Consider the following 26,445-nt stretch of genomic DNA (forward strand, 5'->3'; position numbering starts at 1 on the left):
TAGGGCGCCCAGCCTAGGACAGAGTGGAGGGGTCACTCCTCTCCAGGAAGAAAGGAAACTGACATGGGGGAGAGGCAGCTGGGGTACAGTGGGACCCAGCTTCCCTTCTCGTCCCTGTGCTCCTTGCGGATGCTTGGACGTGGCACGTGGCAGAACCATCTCCCAGCGGGCATTCAGGAGGTATGGGTGGCAGGTTGCCCATATGGCAACAAAGCTCAGGACAGTGGGACATGAACCCCTGAGGTGACAGGCCATGCATGGGCATGGGGTCAGGCATCTGTGCATGGATGGGGACACTGTCCTAAGACCCCTGGGATGAGGGGAAGGAGAGCATGCGGCTGCTTTGCCCACTTACCCGGGCCAGCTCCTCCTCATCCACCTCGGGCTGCCGGTGCCGCGCCTGCCTCTGCTCCTCATCGTGGAAGATGGCCTTGGGCTTCTCGTCCTCAGACTCGCTGTCCGAGGGTGGCTCGTTGATCCAGGCATCCAGGTCCAGGCTGTACCAGACAGGGAGGTCATGGGGAGGTCAAAGGGCCACTTAGCGACAGAGCGCTGCTGTACCAGCGAGACCCAAGGTGTCCACCCTAAATGGCAGCCACCATGTGCCCAACTGTGTGACACCCTGAACACCAGCATCCATCAACTATGTGACCAAAGATGGGACATTACTGCCCCTTAGAGAAGACCAGGAAATGTGATAAGCTGGTAGCCCACGAGGTTACAACAGGGCCAAACAGAGCCCAAGGACCTTGCAGAGCATGGCCCTGGGCATAGTGAGTGCGGGGGTCAGGCCCCTCACCCCTGCACCTCTCCCAGCTGACAGCCGTGGTGCTGGCCAATCCCACCTCCCACAGCCACTCCCAGCACAAGGACACATTCAGTGAGCTGCAGCCGCTGGCCCCTGCCTTGGCTCTGTCCTCACCCTTCAGGGACTGGGACTTTCTTCTGGGCCTTGGGGGCCACTGGGTTCAGCTCCCCAGCAAAGAGGGCGCTCACTTCCTCTGCCACGGGCACGCCCTTGCCCTGCAGCTTCTGCACATGCTTGACCAGTTGCAAGATACAGGACGCCTGCAGGGGGGACAGGGGTCACTCAGCTGGCCAGGCCTCCAGGGATGGCAATGCCCATAGCCACAGAGTCCCAGCCTACCCCTGCTGCTGTCTCCCCAGCCCTTGTATTCTGGAGATTGAGCCCGAGGCCTTTCCACTGAGCTACCCAACCCCAACTCTTTTGTATTTTCTATTTTGAGACAGGGTCTTGCTGAGTTGCCCAGGCTCAGCTTGAACTTGTGATCCTCCTGCCTCAGCATCCCAGAGTGCTGGGATAACAGGCGTGCACCATAACGCCTGGCTTGCGGCTGTCTTTTTAAACAGGTGAGGAACAAGTCTATCAGGGATAAGAGGGAGCTTGCTCTAATGCAAACACCCCACACTAGTTCGGCAATGTCCACAGTGCCACCTCCTATGGGGAATGGCTCTGGGCATTCAGCCTCAGGTTGGGACATGGCCCGACTAGACAGTCCTATGCCCTCTTTGTGCAGTGACCACACGCTGGAGGTGACCACCATGGACACGCACACCTCTGGGCTGGATCTCCTTCCTGTCACACAGGTCAGTACCACTTATCTGACCTCTTCCCTTGTGGAGACAGGCAACTCACTATCTAGGGCTGGGTGGCAGGCTAGCTCACTGAGTCACAGCCACCAGCCTGACACCCAGGCCATCATCCCAAAGCTCTTGCTTGCCTGCTGCCTTGAAGCCAAGCTCTCCCAGGGAAAGGAGCAGGACCCCACTCCACTCCCACAGACTCCTGTGGTCACCCCTGAAGCTGCCCCCCAGGCCAAGTGACCCCACACCCTACTAAGGGACACAAGCCCAGTGGGGCAGAGCCTTGATACAAACACTGACCAACTTATATGCAAAAGGGACAACAGGCCATGTCAGAGATGCAGACCCTGCTTACCCGCTCCTGCACCTCCAGGTCGGCACTCTGCACAAACTGTGGCAGCCGCTCTACCATGAGCTGGGTCACCTCCTGTGCGGCCTCAGGCTCTGCTGCCTGCTCCTGCTGCTGCAGGATGGACGCATACAGCTTCACTACGTTCTGCACATACACTGCCTGGATGTGGCCAGGCAGCGTGGTCACTTTGGGCCGCAGCATGGCCTCCAGGGTCTGGTGGGGCTCCTGCAGGTGCCTGGAGGACAAGGGCCAGGTGAGGTCCCAGGCAGTGGAGAGCTGGGAGAGGGGCCCAGGCCTCTGCACCAAAGCACCACCTTGAGAGTTCCACTCCCTGAGTAGGTGCCAGGACCACACAGGATTTGGAAGAGCCAGGAGAAACAGCCTATAATGGGGACTCAACTAAAGCAAGCATGGCAAAGTCACGCTGATCTCGGAGCAGCCGGGCAGGGAAGGGGCAAGAGAAGAGGGCAGGAAACACTAACCAACCCCATGGCAGGCTGTTCAGGAATCTAGGACTGGGGCAAGGGAGTCAGAAAGCAAATGGGAAAGGCCTAGTAACTGCAATGAATCGGTGTGGCCTAGCTTGCTGACTTCTTTTCTTTTTTTGCTGACTTCTGATTTGTTCCTTTGGGACTAAAAAATGTTTATCTTTAAACTTTTCCCCTAAGAGAATGGCAGAATCATGCCTGCGGCCGGGCCCCCTTTGGTGTTCCAGAGCAGAAGCACCTCCTCTGTGTTCAGCAGGTCCAGTCATGGCAGACACAGCAGGGAGGGACTACCAGGAAGTGGCCAAGGGCAGCAGGGTGCAGACAGTAGGACACTATGTTCCTTCCTCTGGTCCCACCATCTGGGACCCTGCACCCACTCACTCCGAAAACTCCCCGCAGATCCAGGCAGCGGCGTAGAGCACCTCGCAGATCCCGTTCCGTTGGGTGCTGCTGGCTACCAGGTGGGCGCTGTCAAGCAACATGGACATCTGTGACACGGCGAACTTGCGGATGGCCTTCACGCGGATGGCCACGTCCAGCATCTGTGCAGCGATAAGGTGGCCGTGGCGGGTGCCCTCCAGCCGCGTCAGCTCCACCAGGATGCTGATGTACCTGCGAGTGGGGGGACCCATGAGAGGCGCCCACAGGAGCGCAATGACGCCTCCCCAGCCCAGGCGTGAGGCAGCATGGTGTGGCAGGCACGGACCACTCGAAGTTGGTAATGTACTGGTAGTTGGACTGGCTGCAGATGTCGATGATCTTGGTGAGCAGCTCATCACGGTAGGTGGTGCCCTCGGCCTTGTCCACATGAGTCATCAGCCTCTTGACGATCTCCATAAGGTTCTTCTTGGAAACCTGGGGACATGGCAGGTAAGGCTGGCACTGAGGGCCGTGTGATTCCCGAGGGAACTGAGGATGCACGGGGAGCTCAGGCCACAGGAAGATCCGCCAGTGTGTCAGCCACCACAGGCCACGGCCCGGCTCCACCCCAGTCCAGACAGGCCCTCACGACAGGCTGGCCTGGAGCAGGTGGCCCTCTGCTGGCCCCAGTGGCTCCCAACTGTCTGCTGACTGACCCTGCCCAGGAGGGGACTCGGGAGACCGAGACCTAAGGAGGGAAGAGCGGGGCCGGGCGCACCATCCCGTAGAGCAGGTCGAGGGCTCGCAGCCGGATAGACTCATCCTTGTCGTCCAGGCACTGCAGGATGAGGTCCTTGTGGGACTGCACAGACTTGGGGTGTGTCCGCAGGATCTTCGACATGGCCAGCAATCCCAGGTACTTAACTGTGGGGAGACCAAGAAGCTGTGGGCCCTAGGACACAGTAGGCGGCCAGTGCCACGGGGCAGTGTGGGGCTAGCAGGAGGTGCCTCACTGCAGGCATGTCTGGCTGCTGCCTGGCCCCAAGAACCAGGGTGCAGATGGGACGTGTCCCCTGGCTAGTGCTTGCTGTGGGCCCCCTGCAGACCTGGGTGCAAGTGGCACACCACACCCCCTGGAAGGCTCAGTCCCCATGCAGGACTCTCCAGGGGGCAGTGGGAGAAGCAGGTCTCAGGGTGGGCAAGGAAGAGCTCCATGATCCTCACCTGTATGGATCCCTGCCGAACCCCCACCCGCCTACCCTCCTCATCTGTTACCCATGTAGAGTGTGATAATACTTGTTAGTTATTGCCCCTCTTCCCACCATCCGGCACAGGGCAAGACATCTATGCCCTGTCTGGGCCTGTGGGCCCTGTGTGGGTCTCAGGTCCCCGAGGAGCCCACAACTGGTGCATGAAGGAGGTATCGAGCAGACACACTGTGGGGACCAGGAGCTACAAGCCATGCCTGGGTTTCTCTGATGAGGTCCCACCACAGGGGATTGACCCGCCCATCCACAGATCACCCATGGGGGGACTGGGGCAACCACCCAGAGGCAAGCAGTTGCTAGCAAAATTGTGGGGTCCCTAAGAGGAAAGTCTGTGACCCCCATCTCTAATCTAAAAGGCAGGGACTCAAAGTGACCATGGGAAATGTCACCCTGGCTGGGAGGCAGCCCTGAGCTGCATTCTGTACCGGGTGAGCCTGGGGGAGAAAGCACAGAGCCAGTGCAGACACCAAGGGCTTCCCAGGGGTGCCAGGTGCCATTCGTCCTGTCTGATGGGGACAGGGACATAGACAATCTCAGTGTGGCTCTGCCCAGTGCTAGGACCTCTGTGTGCAGTGTCATTAAGCTCCATGCAGCCCTGTGTCCCCAGGGACAAGCACACGCAGCCTCCACCCTGAAAGCCCCCTGAGGAGGATACCAGGAATCACAATGCTCCCGTCCCCTTCCTTCACATTCCACAAAAGCTATGGAACATGGGAAATGAGAGCCTGGAGTGAGGGGACCACTTACGGTTCTGATCTGAGTCTTCTATCAATATCCTTAATTTCTGAACACAGAGCTGAAAAAAGGAAAACCCATTGGGTTACACCCTTCAAGAGCAAGGCTCTGGGCCTGCCCCAGGGCCTAGGGTCTTGAACCTGCAGGGTGGGGAGTGGAGGAGGGTGGCCTGAGGCTGTCCTGGGGACCTGCTCCGCAAGACTATGCCAGAAAGGACAACCAGAGTGATGTCCTGGTGACTGGGACACAGAGCACCCAAGGGCACCTCTGGTGGCACCATGTGGGGCAGGTGGCCTGGCCCTGGGGCTCCAGGGCCTCCTGGTGCTCCCTGAGTCCCAGGACTTCCTTTCTATATTTGTTGTGTGACTAGACTAAGCCTGGAGGTGACTGTTCCATTGGCCTCTGTGTCATCAGGGACACCCCGGGCCCAACAGACCAAGGGGATACGGCTTTGTACGAATATCATAGGCTCAGGGACACGGGACAGCTGTTTTCAGTGATGAGCCAGTGACACCTACAGGGCCTCAACTGTTGAGCTGATTCCAGTGCAGGGGACACAGAGCTGCCCCCAGGGAGTGGCCAGGCAGAAGCGTCAGGGCCGCTGCTGGTATGGGGCATTGACTCCCTCAGTGCCCATCTCTACCCCACGGCAGGGTCCTGGCCGGTTCTGGGACACACCTGGATGCTGGCACTGTGGTTGGGCATCCCGGAGGACAGAGAGATGAGCACTGAAACAAAGAGTCCAGGTCAGTCGCAGGAGCCAGGCAGCTAGCAGCCTGTCTCCCTGCACTCTGCCCAGCCAGAGGACTTAGAGGCAAGGCCTCTAAACTGGACTTGCTGTCCAAGCGGTATCTAAGCAGAGCCGCCCCAGGCCTTGGCTGTGCACTCAGAAGGTGGCTGTCCCAGTGGCATCTGGGAACCTTGGCCTGACAGGAGGGACTCTGGGTCTAAACCACGATGCCAATAGTGCGGTTCACGCTCAGCCCCTGCTGGCCTCTAGAGTCCAGGATGTTGGCACAAGCCAGGCAGTGGGGCCATGTGCCTCCTATAAAAGCCCCAGGCTCAAGCTGGGCATACTGGGCCTCTAATCCCAGTACTTGGGAGGCTGAGGCAGGAGAATGGCAAGTTTGAGATCAGCCTGGGTAACTTGACCCTTTCTCAAAAAACTAAAAACACAAAAACAAATAAACACCCTGGGGTGCTGGGTCTCTGTGAGCTCTTAGGTGACATTCATGTTGCCACAGCTCGTTGTGTCCTGTGTGACCCCTGGGGAAGGGGTGTGCTGGGGAGCTGGGGCTCCCAAGACTGTGGCCCTCACCTTTGCGAAGGCGCTCAGGACAGGGCCGCACTGTGAGCTCCATCAGACACCCGAGGAGACACCCAGCTTTAAGGGATGGCGGGAACAAGGCACAGAGGTGTGGCCACGGGCCCCACCAGCTGCAGCCCCTCCACTCATCTTCCAGGCCTGGCACCCTCCCCCTAGCCGGGCAGTACTTGCTTGGGAGCGGGGCTCGTGGCCGGGCCTCACCTGCGATCACGGTGTTCACACACTCGTAGAGAAGGGACATGGCAGACGTGCTAAGGGAGGAGGGAAGCAGCATCAGGACTGAGGTCAAGGTCACCATCAGACATATGGTGGGGACGTTCTGCTGTAGGCCCCAGGGACACAGCACGGGGATCGGCCCCGGAGCCCGGTCACTATACCTCACTTTCCCCAGGAAGGGAGTGTGAGAAATCCTCACATCCAAGTCAGCCCAGGGTTCCTCCACCGCGTGGCCCAACTCATCCTCCCCACCCCTGTCACCTGGTGTCCCCTCTGCACTCCTGCTCAGGCATGTCACTTGTCCTCCACCCTGACTTCCACCTATCAACAGGGCTGCTCTCTGTGGTCAAGGGACAAAGCACCCCCTTCTGGGAACAAAGACGGTCTGGCCTGAAGGCTCCAGACCCTGTCCCTAAACTCTGCAAGACCACAAAGAAAACCCCAGCCCTACCCCTGCCAGCAGCCCAGACACCACAGGGACAGTGGGGCATAGCAGGGCACAGCCAGGAAAAGGGAGCAGGGTGTGGCATCCTGGCCCCAAGGCCAGTCCTCAGGAGGACATAGCCAGCACAGCGGCTGGTGAGGAGGGTGGGCAGCAGAAGCCTGCACCATCTCAGAACACTGAACCCCAAGGGGAGTGAGAACCGAGGCCACTCAACACAACTCTGAGAACTGCACCTCACTGTAGACTCAGCAAGTGTGGCTGGTTAAAACCAAAAGGTTCCAAGCCTACACTGAAGTTACATCAGACTTTTTCATTAAGCAGCTAATGTATTTACAACAATTCCCTGATGTTTCCAGCCTGCAGTTGCTGTTTCTGTTTTCTTTTTCGAGTGGAAGATTATGTAGTTATAGGATTTTTCAAGGTTTTACAAAGGCCTCGGCCCTTGCAGCAGATCTGACTTCCCCAGGCTTTATTTATTTTTATTTTTTATTACTTATTTATTGGTTTTTTTGAGACAGGGTCTTGCTATACAGTTCAAGCTGGCCTTCAACTCACTGTGTAGCCTAGGCTGGCCTTGAACTCGCAGCAATCCTTCTGCCTCAGCCTCCTGAGTGCTGGGATCACAGGTGTGCACCTCCACAGTCACCCTCTAGTTGCTGTCTTAAAAGTGAATTCAAGGGATTTGGGTGCAGCAGCATACGCCTGTCATCCCAGCACTCTGGGAAGCTGAGGCAGGAGGATCACAAGTTTGATCCCAGCCTGCGCATCTTAGCAAGACCCTATCTCAAAATACAAAATGGGCTGGGGATGGAGCTCAATGCAAAGGCCCTGGGTTCAATCTCCAGTACTGGAGGAAAAAAAAAAGTGGACTCCAAAGGATAAACCCCTGCACTGGGGCCTGGAGGCCTAAGGGACTCCACAAAAGGGCTGCTCAGTGGCTGGAGCAAAATTGAAAAGGTGTGCCTGCTGCTTTGGGGAGCACCCCACTTAGTGACCCTGCAAGGCTCTCCTGAGAGGTCCTGTGCCGCCGCCACAGCCCACCAGAGCCAGTCAGGCGTGGCTCAGGAGATCCCTACCTGTGGATGAGGTTGGTGAGGGGTTCAATCAGCTTCTTGCCCAGCCTCGGCTCCAGAGGGGTCAGGGCACCAAACTGAAAGGACAGAGGACCACAGTCACTATGGGCAGCGGGAGTGGCTGCACGGGTAGGACTATGCCTCTCTCCCACGGCAGCAGTGCCCACCAGACAGGCCCGCAGCGTGTCCAGCATCCCAGGGTGGCACTTGCCAGTTTGATGATCTTGATGAGGACCCAGTTGTTGGTAGAGGATGTCATGAGCTTGAAGAACAGCGGAGCCAGGGATAGGTAGTTCTTGGGGTTACGCCGGGCCAGCTCACAGATAACATTGACGGCTGCCGACTGGACCCCTGAGGACCAAGGGGGGCCATCAGGAGGGGGCAACCTCGTCAACAAGGGGCCAGCCAGGTAGATAAGCCCCTGGGGCACAGAATAGGCCCTGGAGGCCTGAGAACACGCTTTCCACTGGTACATGCATTCACCCAGCCAGAGTGAGCCCGAGACGGGTGTGCGCAACGGTAATGCAGACACAAACACACACAGACACACACACACACACACAGACACACACACACACAGAGACACACACACACACAGACACACACACACACAGAGACACATACACTCCCTAGCTCTGTCTCCAGAGGAGCCCAGAAGCACCTACACTCTAGCTCTACTATAGGACCCAGGGCTATGAGGAGGAACATGTATTCCAGACAAGGCAGAAGCAAACCGAGGTGCCAGAAAGTAAAGTGGTCCTCAAAGGTAAGGGGAGCGTCAGGTGTGGTGGTGCACACAATCAGGAGGCTGAGGCAGGAAGATCACCACAAGTTCAAGGCAGCCTGGGGCACATAAATTAGAGAACCTGTCTCAAAACCCCAAAAGGTGTGGGGGGTGGCTGCAGGTGTAGCTCAGTGGTGAGCACTTGCTTAGCATATGTGAGACCCTGAGTTCCATCCCCAGCACTTTCAGGGTGGGGGCACAGATGATAGTCTAGATGGCTAGACAGACGATAGGTTGTGGCCCGTAGAAGGAAACGTGTCTGTGGATTTGTTCTGATGCCAGGAAACCGGAGGATAAACAGGTAAATAAGCAGGACAGCTCTTCCTTCACGGGCACCCTGGTAAGAAAGAAACACAGGAGCAAGGGACATAGGAGCAGGCTCTGGCACACATATTGCCACTGCCCCACAGGTGCTTGAGTTAGCAGGAAAGAGCAAAGGTCCACAGGATCCAAGGGTCACCACCCGACAGTGTCACCCACACACCCATGGGGGCCAGGTTCCAGGACCTCCAGACCAGGGTTCAAGGACACTCAAGCCCTTTAGCTGACATGGCAGAGCATTTTTGTAGGACCTGCACACCTTTCCGACAACTTCCAGTCACCTCTAAGTGACTTGTGATACCTAAAGGAATGGATGTGCTATGTACGCTGTTGTACCATAGTGTTCAAGGAATAATGACAAGAACCTGGGCATGGGGGTGCAAGCCTGTAATCCCAGCACTTGGGAGGCTGAGGCAGGAGAATTGCTGAAAATTCAAGGCCAGCCTGAACTACACAGCAAGACCCTGTCTCAGAAAGAAAGAAAGAAAGTCAAAAGAGAGAGAAAACAAGGAAAAGTCTGTACACGTTCAGTACCAAGGCAATTTCTTTTTCAAGCATTTTCGATTCAAGGCTGGCTAAACCTGTGGAGGTGGAACAGACAGGGAGGGCCACCCGTACTCGTTAAGTGACAAGGCCAGGAGAGCTGGACAGTGGGTGTCCTGGTGGGGCCACCTGAACCAAGCGGCCAGGGCTAAAGTCAGCAGCACAAGGTAAGGACCCCAGCAACCTCCCTACAGCACCCCACGGAGGACACCAGGCCCCGTCGTGACTACAGGCAGCAGCTGGGGCTACGGTCTATTTGCTTTCCCCATCCTGGGCTTGGGGCCCGGAGCCTGGTGCTTGCTGGCCAAGTGTTCTGGGGGAGCTGTAGCCAAGCCTCCTGCACAGTGCTCCGCACAGGCGCCGCCTGCGATGACAGTGGCACAGATGCCCTCAGGACAGCCCCACCATGGACCCTGGTCTCACCCCTCCTCCGCACCCACACCACAGTCCTGGGCCACAGCAGCCCCTGGCAACAGTGTCACTTTCTTGGCAGTGGGGTTGGGTCACCCAGGCAGGCTCCAGCTTGTACTCCCCCTGCTCCTCCATGGGGCCCGGCCAGAGGTGCAGCTGCTCCTGGGGGGTCTTCCCTGCAGGACACTGGACACAGCCTGCTGGACTCACCTACTGACCACACCCCTCGTGGACCACGCAGATGTGTGTGGTGAACTCTCTTGTCTCAGGATGCCTGGGGGAGTCGTGCCATGTGCTCTAAAGCCCCTTGGTCCCAGCACTTGGGAGGCTGAGGCAGGAAGGTTGCCACAAGTTCAACACCAGCCTGGGCTACATAGTGAATTCAAGGCCACCCTGAACTCTACAATGAAACTATCTCAAAAAGCCAAAACAAAAGGAAATCCCCACCCACTGCAATCCCTGGGCCAATGAAGGCTGTAGCCCCAGGTCCCCCATTCTTCACCCCCCTCCCCAGTCCATACTCCGCGACAGGGTTGTGTGACTGTGCACCCCAGGACCTGTGACTGTACCATCATCCCTTCTGCCTGTCTGTCCTAATCCCTAGAAGGGTGCTCTCCATCTTAAGGACTTAAATACAACAACTGCAACAAAACATGGCACACAGCTGTACTCCTCCATCCCCACACTGTGCATGTTCCCCTGCTCTGCTGGGCTCCAGGTCACCCACTGGCTGGGCATCATTCCAGCACCCTGGAGCCCCCCAAGGCAGTGCCACCTCACTGGTGGCTGGCTATACTGGACCTTGTGTCCACCCAGACCCTGCTGGCCCTGCTTGCTCAGCTACTGCATTTTGTGTCTGCCATGATGTGGAGAGGCCACAGCCAGCTGTCACCAAGCACTCTGTAGGGGACTTCCAGGGGGTTCTGCACCCAGTGACCCCCACTCTTCTCTCACAACAGCCCTTCTATCTCCCCAGCACATGGGTTGAGCGCCCCAGGTCGCCAATCTACCAACCAGGGTCGGGGTCCTCCAGCTTCTCCTTAAGGCGGGGAAAGGCAGGGCGCAGTGACTCGGGGTACTTGAGGAATACTTTGTACATGATCAGCACGGCCTTCTTCCTGATGTAAGGCTTGGTGTGTGACATCTGTGAAGAGTGGTAGCGGGTGTGCTCGGGCTCCTGTCCCTTTGCACCCCCACCTTCCCTGCTGCTCACCTACTCAACAGCTCCTCACTCTCTCCACCCTGTTCGTCATCTCCTCCCCACCTCCCCTGACCCTCACACCCTACCCCTCACCCCCTCCCTGCTCCAGGGCAGCACTGAGGCCACGGAAGGACAGGAAGAGGGCAGAGCCTGCTGTCTCCTGGCGACATGTAGGACACCAAGGGCTCCACCAGGCCTTCCCCACAGCTGCCCATTCTACCCTGACACTACGGCCTGGCACCAATGTCTACCCATGCAGTGTCCACCCCATCCTGGGCGCTGGGAGGACTGGCATGTTGCAGAGCACCGTGGGGACTCCCCATGGGGAGTAGCCCTGAGAAGCCAGACCGTGGACAGGGTGAACCTAGGTGGCCAAAGGGACAGAGGAGGGATGGGCCCATAGTGAAGCTGGCTGGCCACTGAGAAAGGCCTTGGCAAGGAAACAAACATCCCGCCAGGGCCAATGGGTCAGCGACACAGCCTTTCCTTCTGCCAGGAGGAGGACTTCAAGGGGGAACTCAGAAGTGCAGGGACAGAAGTGGCCCCAGAGTAGGGCCCACAGGTGTGACCACAATGGGACTCCTGTCTCATCTGAACTTCCTCGGGACGATGCCTGAGCCCCAGGTGCCAGGTGCCACCCTCACAAGGGGGTGGCCAGGGCACTCACAAACTCACCAGTGTCATGATGTCATTTGCCAGGTCTCTGGCAAGATCTGGGGTGACAAAACAGGACAGACCAGTCAGTGCCACTCCTGTGTCGTACTGGCTGGGGCTGCTCAGGTCCTGCGGGGAAGAGGTCAGGGTGAGGGGTGGCCCCGGGCAGCATGTCCACCACAAAAGGTGCAATCATATCTCACTGCCCGGCTAGGGGCCTGGCACTGGGTCTGGGCAAGGGGGACAATCCCTGCCATTTCCACAGTGCTGTCAAGAGAAGCTGGGATGGATGAAGACACAGATGCAGAGCACCGGGTACAAGAGCCAGAGTCTGTTGGCTCCAGAAGACAGAGGGCCCAACTCACCAGTCACCACAAAGCCTGGGAAAGGGCTCCCCAGCTCCCAGCACAGCCCTGAGTCCCAGGAGGTGACCAGAGCACACCATGACCAACCCCCTGCGGGCCCAGGGCAGCAGAAGACCCACAGGATGCAACCCAGAACCCTGCTTCTACCCAGGCCTCATCACCAACAGCAAAACAGACACGTCTCTGCGTCCTTCCCACAGCTGTAAGAAGCACTGCCCTGGGGGCAGAACATGTTTCCAGAGAACAGGAAAGTGTGGCCCAGCCTGGGAGAAGCCTCCTCTGTTTCCTCCAGCCACACCAGCACCCTATCCTAACAAGTGTGCAGGATACTCCTGACTCTAGGCTACCCAATGCAGACGCCACACACTTGCTCCTAGGGACGGCTTTCTGAAGGGGCCTCCCAAACTAAACCACAGACACGCCAGGAGCTCTAACAGCTAACTTCTGCCAGCCACAGTGGTGCACGCCTCACATGCCAGCACTCTGGGAGGCAAGAGGATCACAAGTTGGAGCTTCAGCCTGGGCAACTCAGTGAGAGCTTATTTCAAATAAAACATGACAAAGGCTGGGGATGTAGCTCAATGTGAAGGCCCAGGGCCTGGGGTGAGGGGTAACTTCCATGGTAAAAGATGTGGGTGATCGGCTGGGGATTTTAGCTCAGTGGTGCTGCCACCTGCCTTGCAAGTGCAAGGTCCTGAGTTCTATCCCCAGGACAAAAAAAAAAGAAAGAAAAGAAAAAGACGATCTGGGTGAGGAGCCCTCCACCATGTGGCCCAGGGCTGAAACCGCATCAGAAGCCCTGGCACAGCCCTCCTCCCCTCAACAGCCTGGCCCTAGCGCAGCATCATGTACCAAAGGCCACAGAAGAGCAGCAGGGTTGCTACAGGCGCTGCCTCAGGGCCTCCTAAAAGGGAACACTCAGATTCACCAGGCTGTCACGAGCCTGGAACAGCCCCTGGCCCATGTCACCAGGAAGTGGGTCTCAGGGACAGAGGCACAGGGACCACAACCTGAAGCACACAACTGTGGTGACTTCATACAACAGAGGGAACGTTTATCAGTAGCTGGGCTTCGGCTACATAGACACCATGCCGTGTCCCAGCCAGGAAAGCACCTGCGAAGCTGGGAGCGGCGGCAACACTGGTGGCCCCCGAGCACTCCTGATGGGGCCAACAAGTTGTGCATTCCATTAGGAAGGAAGGTGGGAGGCATCCCCACCACCTGGGCCCGACCTACGCCTCAGCACACTTCTGGGCAGGGTGACAAGCCTGAGTCTGGTCCCCAATGAGGTGCTGCTGGAGACGGCCAAAACCTGCCTCCCTTTCCTGCCATTCACCCTTCATTCTCAGGAGCCCACCCCTCCTGCAGGGCACCGCACCCTGCTGCCCTGAGGACTACACTGCGCTGTGAGCAGCCCGGCCGGCCACAGGCCCCCCAGCACCTCAGGCAGCACAGGGGTAGAGTCAGGGTTTCTGCACCAAGCACTGACTCCCCACACGCTCATGGTCACCTGCAGGGCCAGTGATACCTCCCAGGGCCCAGCCCTGGCCCCGGCTGTTTATGAGTGCAGGGCTGTGGCCTCTGGGGCACAGTCTGGGAAAGGAAATGGGCCAGCCACCCACTGAAAAGGTGACTGCCTTGCTCCAGTACCTGTGACAAAGCCATCACAGGGCAGGAAGGAAAGATGCTCAAAGGACTGGGGCCCAAGAGGAAATGTTTACTCCACAGCCTCAAAGACCATCTTTTTTTTTTTTTTTGGTATCGGGGATTGAACTGGGGACCTTGTGCCTGCGAGGCAGGTGGCAGAACCACTGAGCCCCCGGCCCTCAAAGACCATCTTAAAAGGTAAACAGACCTAAGCTCCATACAGTGGTATATACCTGTAACTCTAGCACTCTCAGAGGCTGAGGCAGGAGGACAGCAAGTTTAAGAACAGCCTGGACAACCCAGCAACTAACTCAAAATAAAAAATGCTGAGAATGTAGCTCAGTTCAAAAGCCCTGGGCACTAGGCTCAATCCTCAGGACCACGAAAAATAGTTTTAAAAAACCCACATATGCCAGAAAATACACGTCACATAACCCCAAGGTCCAGGCACAAAGGATGCCCAGGGGTGGGAAAGGGCACAGAACCCAGCAGGGCAGGCATGGCTCCAAGACGAGGGATGGGAAATGGAGGGAGCATCCAAACCAGCCCTCCTGTAGCATGCAGAGGACATGAGAAAGGGGACACTCAGCAATGCCCGAGCCTCACAAACCAGCCAGAGCACGTGAGTGCAGACCTGCAAAGGCCACAGCCTCGTGTCTTCACATAGGGGTGGTCACATAGGAGCCACATCAGCTCGCTGAGGGAATAAACCACAACTGTGTGAAACCTGGTGAGCTCCAGGGCCATCGGCTCTGGGCTTGCCACTTGTCATGTTGAGTGTGGAGGGCAACCACTGCAGGAGCAAGCCCCAAAGGCTCGGCTCATGCACAGGGCCTACCTTGCGGATCTGATTTGTGGTCAGCATGATGACGTCGGTGCCCTCGTGGAAGCACTGGGAGGCAGCGAGGTAGCCGATGCGCTGTGAGCCAATAGCAGACCAAGGGTCAGAGAAGATGCCCAGGGCCTCCTGGGCAGCCCAGGTTCTGGGGGCCACGGCAGGGGCACCTGGAGGCCACCAGCAGATCACACCAGTCCCTAAAACCCTCAAGAGGAGGAACCCCCACAGAGCTGGCCACGCATGGCCCTTGAGGCACAGCGTTGCTTTAAGGGGTGCCAACATGCTGCACTTACGCTGCCTGCGGCAGCCAGGAACAAACCAGGCTCCAATGCAGGGAGGCCCAAGTGCATCGCAGGGCCATGGGAAGATGCAGAGCTCACTACGCTGGGCTGCAGGGGATATGCAGAGCTGTGTTCCAAACACACAGACTGCTTTCAATGGCTGCCCTAGGCATTTCTCCATTTGGAGCAACCAGTGGAGGATAAGGCCAGATTTGATCAGTGCACATTGAGTGCATTTGTAGAAGGGAAGATCACTTGATCTCCCATTAATATCTTTTTTGTTGTTGTTTTGGTACCAGAGATCAAACTTGTGACCTTGCATTTGTGAGACAGGCGCTGGAACCACCGAGCTAAATCCCTGGCCGTTTTTTTTTTGAGACAGGGTCTCACTATGTAGCCCAGGCTGGCCTCAAACTCACAGTGATCCTCCTGCCTCAGCCTCCCGAGTGCTGAGACTGCAGGTGTGCACCTCCACGCCCAGCCCCCACTAATATCAACAATGAATATGTGTTAATAAAAAACAATTTTTAAAGTAACAAGTAGCCAACCACAGTGATGCATACCTGTAATCCTGGCATGCTGGGAGGCTGAGGCAGAAAATGTTTAAGAGGCAAAGGGACAGGGTAACAAGGGGTGACCTCTGTACAAAGTAATTAGTGATGGATGTGGCGACCCACACCTGTGATCCTATCTACTCAGGAGGCTGAGGCAGGAAGATTTTAAGTTTGAGCCCAGCCTGGGCAACTTAGCAGTTTAGCAACTTAGGGAGTCCCTGTCTCAAAATAAAAAATAAAAAAAGAACTGGGGATGTAGTTCAGTGCAAAGGATCTGGGTTCAATCCCCAGTACCACCATCAATAGTAATAACAACAATAATAAATAAGTTGACAAAATCTGTAGAGATACTTAAGTGGAGAAAGCTTAGGGAACTCGATTAGTCCATTAGTGAGTTTTTGTTATGTTGGTTTTTTGGTCTTTTTTTGTTGTTGTTGTTTCATTTTTGTTTTGAGGTGCTGGAGATGGAATCCAGGACCTTTCCACGGGGCTGCACCCCAGCCCTTTTATATTTTTTTATATTTCGAGACAGGGTATTTTTGTTGTTTTGAGCCAAGGTCTCACTACGCAGTTCAGAATGGCTTTAAACTCTAGGTGATTCTCCTGCTTCAGCCTCCCATGTTCTGGGATTACAGGTGTGTTCGTGCCACCATACCTGGCAAGACAGGGTCTTCTAAGCCACTATATCATGCCAGCCTTACTTTTATTTATAACACAAGCTTTCTTTCTTTTTTTTTTTTTTGATACCAGGGATTGAACTCACAACCTTGCGCTTGTGAGGCAGGCGCAGTGCCAGTGAGCTAAATCCCTGGGCCCCTACCCAGCCCTTTTTTGAGGAAAGGTCTAAGTCACTACATTGCCCAGGCTGGCCTTGAACTTGTGATCCTCTTGCCTCAGCCTCCTAGAATACTGGGATAATAGGTATGTGCTACCATGCTTGACTTTTTTGTTCTTTTTTTTTTTTCTCTGAGGTGCTGGCCATGTAAGTCAGGGTCTTACCCATGCTAGGCAAGCACTCACCACTGAACAACGCCCTGAGCTCAGAGAATTTTTTAAAAACAAGAAGCTCCTCCTGCACCTGAGCTCACCGCCTGTGAAGTGGCATGCACATGGGTTTCAGGACAGTTGCCTGGCACCCACAGCCTGGCGCGTAGGAGCTGGGTGATATCACACCACAGTGCCCTCGCAGCAGCAGGGCTCAGGACATGGTCAGGGCTCAGGACATGGGAAGGGCAGCCACGGGACAACCTCCAGGGACGTCAGGGTTTTTGGAAAGGGTCTCTCCTCCCCAGAGACCTCCCACTCACCACCCCCCATCTCACCGTCCCTGAAACTTACCTTGAACGTGAACTTGGAGGCACTCATCACTTCTATGATGTTGAAGGCGGCCCAGCTGATGTCATACCCCAACATCTGTAACTGTTAAGGAGGAGGCATGGTAAGGATAACTCATGAGCCACAGCAGAGGCAAAGAGTTTAAATCCTAACACGGTGTTCATAGCCCCAACATTCCTATTCCATCCCCACGCTCTGACAGAGGACTCTGATATTTAAATCTCAGGGATGGGGCAACCCATTCTCCTGTCTCTCAGGAGCTATTCCTATTCCCCATTTCTATTCCCCAATAAATTTTCCTACTCTTTTTTTTGGTACCGGGGACTGAACTTGGGTCCTTGCGCTTGCGCAGCAGGTGGCAAAACCACTGAGCTAAATCTCCGGCCCTAAATTTTCCTACTCTTAAGAAAAAAATAAATACATAAAATCCCAGGGATGGGCTAATGAATACTAAAAGACTGCAGCACCAGGCCTAGTGACACCCGTCTGTCATCTCAGCACTCTGGGAAGCTGAGGCAGAAGGATCCCTGTGAGTTTAAGGCCAACCTGAACTACACAGCAAGATCCTGAGAAAGAAAGAAGGAAGGAAGGAAGGAAAAGAAAGAGAAAGAGAAAAAGAAAAAGAAAAAAAAGGTTCAAGTCCATCCTGCTGGGCCGGGAATTTAGCTCAGTGGTTCCAGCGCCTGCCTTGCAAGTGCAAGGTCCTGAGTTCGACCCCTGGTGCCAAAAAAAAAAAAAAAATCAAGTCCATCCTGCATAACTTAGCAACTTACTGAGATGGTCTCAAAAAAAAAAAAAAAGGGCTGGGAATGTAACTCAGTGTTAAGGCCCTCAGTTCCATCTCCAGTACCACAAAAGGGGGTAAAAAAGTAAAGACAATAAGGGAGGAGAGGAATGGTAAACAAACAATATGAATCAAGACATATCATGTACAAGTACAAATTCCATAAGATGAGCCAGGCGTGGTGGCGCATCCCTGTAATCCCAGCACTTGGGAGGCCAAGACAGGAGGATCACCATGAGTTTGAGGCCAGCCTGAACTACAAAGCAAGACCCTATCTCAAAAAAAACACGAAAAATAAAACAAAAAAAAATTCCATACAATGAATGTGATCATTATATATATCTAAAGTGTACTAATAAACTCAAAGAATGATTAAAAAAAAAGATAACAAGCTCCTACTACACAGCACTTACTTATACTGTTTAACACTCCCCAACTTTGACTGGCAAAGCAGCTCCTCCTAATAGCTACAACGTGACAAACGCCTGCAGCAGGGACAGGCAGGAGAGCCGGTCTCCCCATGTGTGTGTGGGGGGTGTGCTCTCCCTCGGAGCTGGCCGTGCCCTGTGGCCCACTCTGATTAACCCTGCATGGTAGATGGCAGCAATAGCTGTAGACGGGTTGATAGATGGACAGACACCCAGGTGGTGGGGTGGATGGTGGGGGATGGACAGGGGGAGGGGCTGGTAGCAGCAGGTGCCACCTAGGAGCGGCGAAGGTCACTTACATACGTCAGCTTGCAGACCGCATTGGCCTTCACAGCGATGTTGTCCTGCTTTAGCTCCTGCTTGATTTCATCGATGCACTGAGAGATGTATTTTGCCTAAAATAGAAAAAAGTAACATCACCAATATAAATTACAGACATCTAGCTACAACAGTTAACATCCATTCCAGAAAGCAGCAGACCCGGGTCAATACATGGGCTCCATGGATAGGAAATGTCCAGGACAGGCAAATCAAGACAGGAATTGGACAATGGTGACAGTCATATGGTACTCCAGCACGTGCACAGAAGTGTTTTGTTTGCCCCTTGCGTAGTGAACAGACATCTGGGTTTTTTCAAATCTGGGGCATGGTGCCTGGATGGCTGTGACCCCATGTGCAGGTTCCCACCACTGAGCACCAGTCTCCAGGTTCACTCAGCTCTGACCTGATGTCCTCGCTGTGTGATGGACAGACGTGCCCCTGGGGAGCAGCTCCTCCCACTGCAGAGCCAGCACCACATCACGTCAGTCCCGGGGGAACCCAAACTGCCTTCGAGGACATGCACTGACCCAAGGGTGCTGCTCACCACCTTGCTGGTGTGTTACAACAGAACCAAGAGTCCTACTGTGGGACCCTCTACTGTCCCCGACAGTAGGCCCCAGGGCTCTACACAGGACGGCTGCCTCCTGAAGCCAGCTCGGCACTGCAGAGAGCAGGCCAGTCCCACATCCCCATGCAGCTGCCCTCACACCCTCAGACAGCACACATGCCTGTCCTGTCACCCAACCCCAACCCTTACACAGCCTGAAACCCACCCTGCCACCCCCATGGGGACACAGGGGAGAGACCATTGTCCCACAGGACGCTGGGTTAAATATTTTGACAACTCAGGACAACTGAACATGTGATACGTATCCTGCCAACATGCCTCAAGTTATAAGGTCCTGCTCTGGGGTCCTCAGTGCTTGCCCAGAGTGCAGAGTGGGGGCACCCCTGCCTGCATCTCAAAGTGCTATTGATTTAAAAAGGGGAAGAATGAAGGCATGGGAGTGAGAGAACTGGACCCTCACATTTGGGGGTGGGAATGATGAGGGCACAGCCGCTGTGGGGAACAGGCTGGCAGAGCCTCAAAGAAGAAAGTGCTGGCACCTGACAGGCAAACCAGCTCCCAGGCACACAGTGCAAATACCGCCAACAGGGGCTCAAGCCAAACCTCCTCAGGAAAACTCAGAGAGACCTTGGCCTTCCTCTTGGCATACAGGAGGGGCTGACAAAATCACTTTCTGGTAACATCACTCACAATGCCCAGAATGCAATCCAAAGCTGGACGTGGTTGCTCACATCTATAATCCCAGGATTCAGGAGGCTGAGGCAGGATTGCTGTGAGTTCAAGGCCAGCAGCCTAGGATAGTGACTTCAAACTAAACTACATAGCAAGACCCTGTCTCAAAAAACAAAAAAATAACAGGGTCGGGGATTTAGCTCAGTGGTGCCACTGCCTGCCTCGTAAGACCACAGTCCTGAGTTCGATTCCCTGTACCAAAAAAATTACAGCCAAGTGTGGTAGTGGATGCCTGTAATCCCAGCACTCAAGAGGTTGGGCAGGAGGACTGCCAGAAGTTCAAGGCCAGCCTGGGCTACATACTGAGTTCAAGGCCAGCTTGAACTCAAAGCGAGATGCTGTCTCAAAAAAAAAACAAAAACAAAACACCAAACCAAAAACAACAGAAAGCAAGGCCAGGGATGTAGCTCAGTGGCACTGCACCTGCCTGGCAATTGCAAGGTCCTGAGTTCAATCACTGATACTGCAACAAAACAAAACAAAACAACCGAAAGCAACCCAAAACAACTCAGAAGAAACAGGGCCAACCAGGTGTGGTGGTGCACACTGGTAATCCCAGCACTAAGGGCAGCTGAGGTAGGAGGATAGTCTAGCAATGTAGCTCAGTGCTAAAGTGCTTATCTAGCATATGCAAGGCCCTGAGTTCCATCCATAGCCCTGAAAAAAAATTCTCAAAAGTACTTAGATATTTGTCTCAGGGTCATATTAAGATAAAATAAGAAATGTGGGCCGGAGATTTAGCTCAGTGGTGCTGCCGACTGCCTCAAAAGCGCAAGGTCCTGAGTTTGAGCCCCGGAACCAAAAATAAATAAATAAATAAAATAAAATAAGGAATGTGGCAAGAGGATGACAATGTTCTTTCTTTTCATACAGCACTGCTAACAGAAAAGTAGAAAATTTATACATCCTTTTATAAGAAAAAAACTGGCTAGGTGCAGTGGCACATGTCTGTAATCCGAACATTCGGGAAGCTGAGACAGGAGGATCACCATGAGTTTGAGGCCAGCCTAGGCTATGTATTGAATTCAAGGCCAGCCTGGACTCTATAGTGAGACCTTGTTTCAAAAAAAAAAAAAAAATTCCTCATCAACCACAAAAAAACAAAGAAAGAATAAAATATTGATCAGTGTCCACAGATTAAACCAACCTCAGATTGGCGTTCCAGTCCCTGTACCACCAAAAAGAAAAAAAGAATTGACAACAAAGTTTCACCCATACTGAACACCTGTGTGTCATCCCCAAACAACACAGCGGCATGCCATGCCACAGCGTTTACACTGCACTGGGTGTCAGGAGCCATCTGGGGAGGGTGTATGGGTTCTGTGCAAAAACTACCCACTGCCTGCTTGATTCATTGATGGTACCGGGGACTGAGCCCAGGGCCCCTCTACCACTGAACTACATCCCCAGTCCCTCTCCTTATTTTTTGTATCTTAAGACTGGGTCTTGCTAAATCGCCCAAACCAGACTTGAACTTGTGATCCTCCTGCCTCGGCCTCTCTAAGCACTGAGATTACAGCCCTGTGCCCACCAGCTCTACCCGATTTACTGAAAGGACTTCAGCATCTGCAGATTCTGGTGTCCTTAGGGGCCCTCAAGGATACCAAGGGAGGGCTGTACACTAAGACCCTAAACTAGAAATATTCTGTGGTGTAAAGTATAAATGGCTACATATTAACACTTCCAAAAAAACGAGAGGTGCAGCCTAATGAAATTTCTGACACCTCATCAGTTTCATGTGAAATTCACACTTCTCTCTAGCTATGTGAGCTGCAGCAGTAAGATACTTCTTCACACAAGAACTCAGGCAACAGGGAAATGGGCCATTTCAACCACCACTGCGTACCAGAATTCCCTGGTGTGCTCTTTTTTAAAATTCAGATTCTCAGGGCCCCTCCTAAATTAAATGAATCCAGTCAGGTACTTTTTTCACTTTTGTGAGGGGATGGAAGCCTCAAACTCATCATCCTCCTCCTTCAGCCTCCTGAGTGCTGGGATGACAGGTGCGCACCACCACACCTGACTGTGGCCAGCATTTCTCAAGCTCATTGCTACCAAGTCTTGGCAGAGGGGCTTCCGGGCTGGTCTGCTGTCTGCACACAGGCAGAGATGCATCCAAAGGCCTCAAACCCCTTCGCCGTGAAATACAGGCAGGAGCTGGCCCTACGTGCCTAAGCCTCCCATGCTGGCCCCCAGGTCTCCCACCCAACAGCACCTCTCTCAGCCTTGTGTGACCCAAGTGGGCAGCTCTGCGACCAAAAACAAGGAAGCGACAGTAAGGTGCCCGAGCCTGGGAGGGCATAGTCAGGTCTACATCTACTGCAGCCTCAGGCAAAGCACAGGGTTCTCAGGTCCCTGTCCAGGAATATGTAGAAGCCATGTGTGGTGGCCCATGCCTGAAATCCAGCACTCAGGAGGCTGAGAAAGGAGGATCATCATGCATTCAAGGCTAGCTACACAGTGAGTGGACTATACTGAACTACACAATGAGTTCAAGGCCAACTTGGACTACATAGACTGTCTCAAAACAGAAGAGGTGGGGCCAGGGATTTAGTTCAGTGGTTCCATGGCCTGCCTTGCAAGCAGAAGGACCCAGAGTTCAATCCCTGGTTCCAAAAAAACCAACCAAACAAACAAAAAAACCACACAAAACAGGGTAGGGACAGAAGGGTTCATAAAGAGGCCTCAAGGACCGGGGATTTAGCTCAGGGGTTCTGCCGGCTGCCTTGCAAGTGCAAGGACTCAAGTTCGATTTCGGTACAAAAGATAAAAAATAATTAAAAAATAAAAAATAAAGAGGCATCAAGGACAACTCAGCAGAGTAGCTACATGATAGGTAAGCAAAAGGCCACCCTCCGACCTCCTTGACCTTCCACTGCCTGTCTCCATCCTGTCAACCAGGCTACCAGCCAACCCCAGAGCTCAAGCAGTGGCTGTAAGCCGGGTGACCCCATTCCCAGGGGATGCTGAGCAATGCTTGGGGCTACAGGTGGTTGTCATGACAGAGAGGCTCCTGCCACAGAGAGGATGGAGGCCAGGAACGCTGCTTAGCACTCTATAGTGCCCAGGATGCCTGCCTCAGGAACACCTCGGCTCCAGTCTACACAGTGCCCAGGTGACCCTCATTTAGAGGTATGATTGATGTTACTAAAAGAGAAGAAATAAACTAGGCATGGTAGTGCACACTTGTCACCCCAGCACTCAGGGAAGCTGAGGCAGGAAGACTGCAAGTTCAAGCCCAGCCCAAGCAACTTAACAACTTAGCAAGACCCTATTTCAAAATAAGAAAGGCCTGGGGATATAGCTCAGTGCAAAGGCCTCGGTTCAATTCCAGTATCGTAAAATATGAATGAATGGAATGGAATAACTCAGCTCAAACTTGATATTTTATTCTTCTCACAAGTTATGAAATCTTAGCAAAGTGTGGTGGTACACACCTATAATCCTAGCACTCAGGAAGCTGAGGCAGGAGGATTATCAGTTTGAGGCCCGCCTGGGTAGAGAAAATTCAAAGCCACCATGAACTACATAGTGAGGCTATCTCAAAAAACTAAAAAGTTGTGAAATCTTACAAAAATACCACCCAGCAAGCACAGCATGCTTCCGTGCCTGACCAGTGGACACATTCTGATCAGGGTTCCCATGGTGGCACCGTGAATACCAAGGCTGCAGGAAAGGGCTGTTTTGTTTTTATTTTTCCTGGGGATTGAACCCAGGGCTTTTGTACTAATCTACATGACAGGGGCTTGCTAAATCCCTAACCTGTCCAGGCTGGGTTCCAACTTGCAATCTTTTTCTCAGAGCGCTGCCTCAGACAGGTGTGTGCCACCAGGCCTAGCCAAAAAGGCTGTTCTTGAGGCCAGAGGCAACAACCTACCAGCACGTCCTCAGTTCCCATCCTAATCCTAGCTCATGGCAGCTTCAAAGACTATTCCATACAAACTCAGCTGTAACAAAGTGAATGTTCAGGACTGGGGGTGCAGCTCAGTAGTGAGTCCTGCCTAGCAGCTGTAGGCTCAGGGTTCTATCCCCAGCAAGGAAATAAACAACAGTAGAACAAACAAATGTCCAGCAGCGCCAGTGCAGCGGGCTGGAAATTCTCATACCCAAGCAGAAATGTCTGCCACCTGGTTAGGGCTAGAAAGCTCCAGAGATGCAGTTGCTTTGCTGTGACAGCCCAAAGATCCTCTGTGCACTTGCTCACTCATAGCCCTATTTGCACTCCGGCCACCCCCCCACACACACACTGCCACCTGGGACAGGTGACTTCACGTAGGCAGACAGGGAGGCTTTCACCGTTTATCCCTCCACATTCCCAAGCTGCACATGCACCAGGGGCCGCACCTGCCATGTGAACATGAGGAAAGCAAGGAGGCCCTGGGCAAAGGCCAGGTGTGCAAAGGCCCAGAGCTCGAGTTCATCACTTCTGTGAAGTTATTTTTATGTCATCTGCTCTCTCTCCTGTTTCTTCCTTGACTCCGATCAGTCTTATGTTATTCTTCTTTGCATCGTCTAGCAGCTGCTGGATTGATTTCTCGTGGTGCCTTACAATTTCAAAGCAACTGTTCTTTTCCTGCTCACTAATTGCAATCTTATCTTCTATGTCTGAAATTCTGTCCTCACATGGCTCATTCTGCTGTGTAGACTTGCAATGGAGTTTTTAATCTCCTGGAAATGTTTGCATTTGTTTTATGGATTCCATCATGTTCCTCAGCTCCTCTATTTTTTTATCTGTCTTCTCTAGATTTATTTATTTATTTATTTACGGTACCGGGGATCGTGCTCAGGACCTTGCAGTTGAAAGGCAGGCACCAGAACCACTGAGCTAAATGCCCGGCCCTTCCCTAGATTTATTAATCATGTCTTGCACTATGGGCACAATCCCAGAGCCCAAGTTCAGAGTTCATGACGTGGCAGGAGGAAGGGTCCCAGGAGCCCAGGCTGGAAGGGACAGGGATGAGGGCAGCAGGGATCAAGCAGGGGCTTGGAGGGAGGGGAACTCAGGCAGCTACAGTCAGGACATCCCAGAGAGCTCTACGCCTGACCAAATGCCACCACAGGGACACAAGGTGAACACAAAACGACTAGAAGCCATGCTGCTCGGCACACACCAGTCATCCCAGCACTCTGGGAGGCTGAGACAGCAGGATCACCAAGTTCCAGCCCAGCCTAGGCAACTTCATGACTTAGTGAGACCCTGTCTCAAAATAAAAAATAAAAAAAGGGCCAGGGATGGAGCTCAGTGTGAAGGCCCTGGGTTCCATCCCAGTACTACAAATAAATGAATAAATAAATAAGACTACAGGAAAACTTTAAACTGCCGGTGGCTGGTACTGCTGCAGAATGGGGCTGTCTCCTGGCAGCAGTGGCATCAATCACCCAATACCTCCTGGGCCTGGCCACCATTGCTGTAGCTCTGGCATCCTCATCAGCTCCTCTCCCAGGGGCAGGGCACCCATGGAGGACACCACGGGTGACAGGCTGTCCCCTCTTCCTGGCCGCTCCTGTCCTCTGCTGTCCCTCCTGTGATGGATTTGGCAGTGTGCACCTGAGGGAGTGGCGCTGGGGCACACTCCTCACGGCCAGCTGACAGGCTTGTTTGCACTGCCAGGGCTGGGGCTGAAGGCCTGGGGAGGACGTCATGGAGGAATGCATTCCAGCCAACAGCCTGAGCATCAGCAAGGCCAGGCACAGGTGATACACCTCAGGTTCTGGAGCGGTGGGGGCCATGGCTGGGGCTGGTGGCATGGATAGGAAGGCCATGGTCGGGAGCTGAGATGGGACCGGGTGGTGGGAGGGAAGCAGGGGCTGGTCTGTGTGAAACAATCACCAGAAACATGGTAGCCAACAGCAGCCGAGATTCTAGCCTCGCTAGGCTATTCCCCTGTCCCGACCCCTAGAGGCACCTGCAGCCCTCGGCTCACAGCCTGTCCTCCATCTACAGAGCCAGCAATCCAGTATCTTCAGCCTCTTTTGGCCTCTCACCCTCCCACGCCCTTTCAAGGGGACCCTGGGGTACTCTGGGCCGCCAGTGGTCCTAGATGACCCCCCTCAGGATCCTGAACTTGATCACATCTGTAGAGTCCCTTCAGCCACGTGAAGCAATATACCCACAGGTCCCAGGACTGACACTTGGCATTGCTGGGGAACAGTATTCAGCTGCGTGCATAGGGTAGGGTCACCCTTGGAGGCACCCAAGTAAACTGGGGCCTCGAGGAGACTATGGCCTGGAGGCAGGAGCCACAGCTGGCTTGGGGAGCTGCAGCAAGAAAATCAGGAGGAGAGGCGGCTCCACCCCCAGATGAATAGGCACCAGGACACCTGGACCAGGGTGGGAGGCCTTGGCAGGAGGGCCAGGCCACAAGCAGAGCCAGTCCTACCCCAGACCCAAACAATGGGCACCACCTGCCCCTGGAGGGGCAGAGAGGAGGAGGCCCATTCTCAGGGAGGCACAGCTCCACTTGAGCAAAGGTGACAGGCAACAGAAGAGGGCTTCAGGGCCAGGGATTTAGCTCAGTGGTTCTGGTGCCTGCCTTGCAAGCGCAAGGTCCTGAGTTTGATCCCTGGAGCCAAAAAAAAAAAAAAGAAGAGGGCTTCATGCTAGGAGCAGGTGAGCAGGCAGTGGACAGAGGAGGGGGAAGGGGCCTGGGACGAAGGCAGGGTAGTAACAGGTCACTCTGGGGCCTGGGCCCACTCAAAGGCCACCACCATAGGAGCAGCTGTACTGGCCTAACCCCAGGTGAAAGTAGCTGCCAGCATGCAGGGGAGCAGGGCCAGCAAAGGTGTCAAGCAAACACTCACTCCAAGCC

The 26,445-nt window shown here is 54.3% G+C and overlaps 1 protein-coding gene across 10 annotated transcripts in view; it reads right to left on the minus strand.

Annotated features, from left to right (window-relative positions):
- The window catches only part of Ap3d1 (adaptor related protein complex 3 subunit delta 1), a 40,221-nt gene that overhangs the window by 9,073 nt on the left and 4,703 nt on the right, over positions 1-26,445 (minus strand). For 7 of the 10 annotated variants that reach the window (XM_087201570.1, XM_004865890.3, XM_087201566.1 and 4 more), the window contains exons 2-17: positions 18,315-18,410; positions 16,807-16,887; positions 14,634-14,714; positions 11,805-11,912; positions 10,943-11,072; positions 8,081-8,220; positions 7,873-7,946; positions 6,337-6,386; positions 5,487-5,536; positions 4,821-4,869; positions 3,584-3,729; positions 3,152-3,300; positions 2,827-3,057; positions 1,961-2,192; positions 923-1,068; positions 356-497 (exon numbers count right to left, since the gene is read on the minus strand). In XM_087201570.1, the coding sequence (XP_087057696.1) occupies positions 356-497; positions 923-1,068; positions 1,961-2,192; positions 2,827-3,057; positions 3,152-3,300; positions 3,584-3,729; positions 4,821-4,869; positions 5,487-5,536; positions 6,337-6,386; positions 7,873-7,946; positions 8,081-8,220; positions 10,943-11,072; positions 11,805-11,912; positions 14,634-14,714; positions 16,807-16,887; positions 18,315-18,410 (1,905 nt within the window). The remainder of the gene's footprint in view (positions 1-355; positions 498-922; positions 1,069-1,960; positions 2,193-2,826; positions 3,058-3,151; positions 3,301-3,583; positions 3,730-4,820; positions 4,870-5,486; positions 5,537-6,336; positions 6,387-7,872; positions 7,947-8,080; positions 8,221-10,942; positions 11,073-11,804; positions 11,913-14,633; positions 14,715-16,806; positions 16,888-18,314; positions 18,411-26,445) is intronic. The other 3 variants (XM_087201569.1, XM_087201568.1, XM_087201571.1) reach the window with 2 other exon arrangements.

Source organism: Heterocephalus glaber, unplaced genomic scaffold (assembly GCF_053883595.1).
Source record: "Heterocephalus glaber isolate CG9 unplaced genomic scaffold, H.glaber_assembly_v1.0 deba00001760, whole genome shotgun sequence".
Lineage (NCBI taxonomy): Eukaryota > Metazoa > Chordata > Mammalia > Rodentia > Bathyergidae > Heterocephalus > Heterocephalus glaber.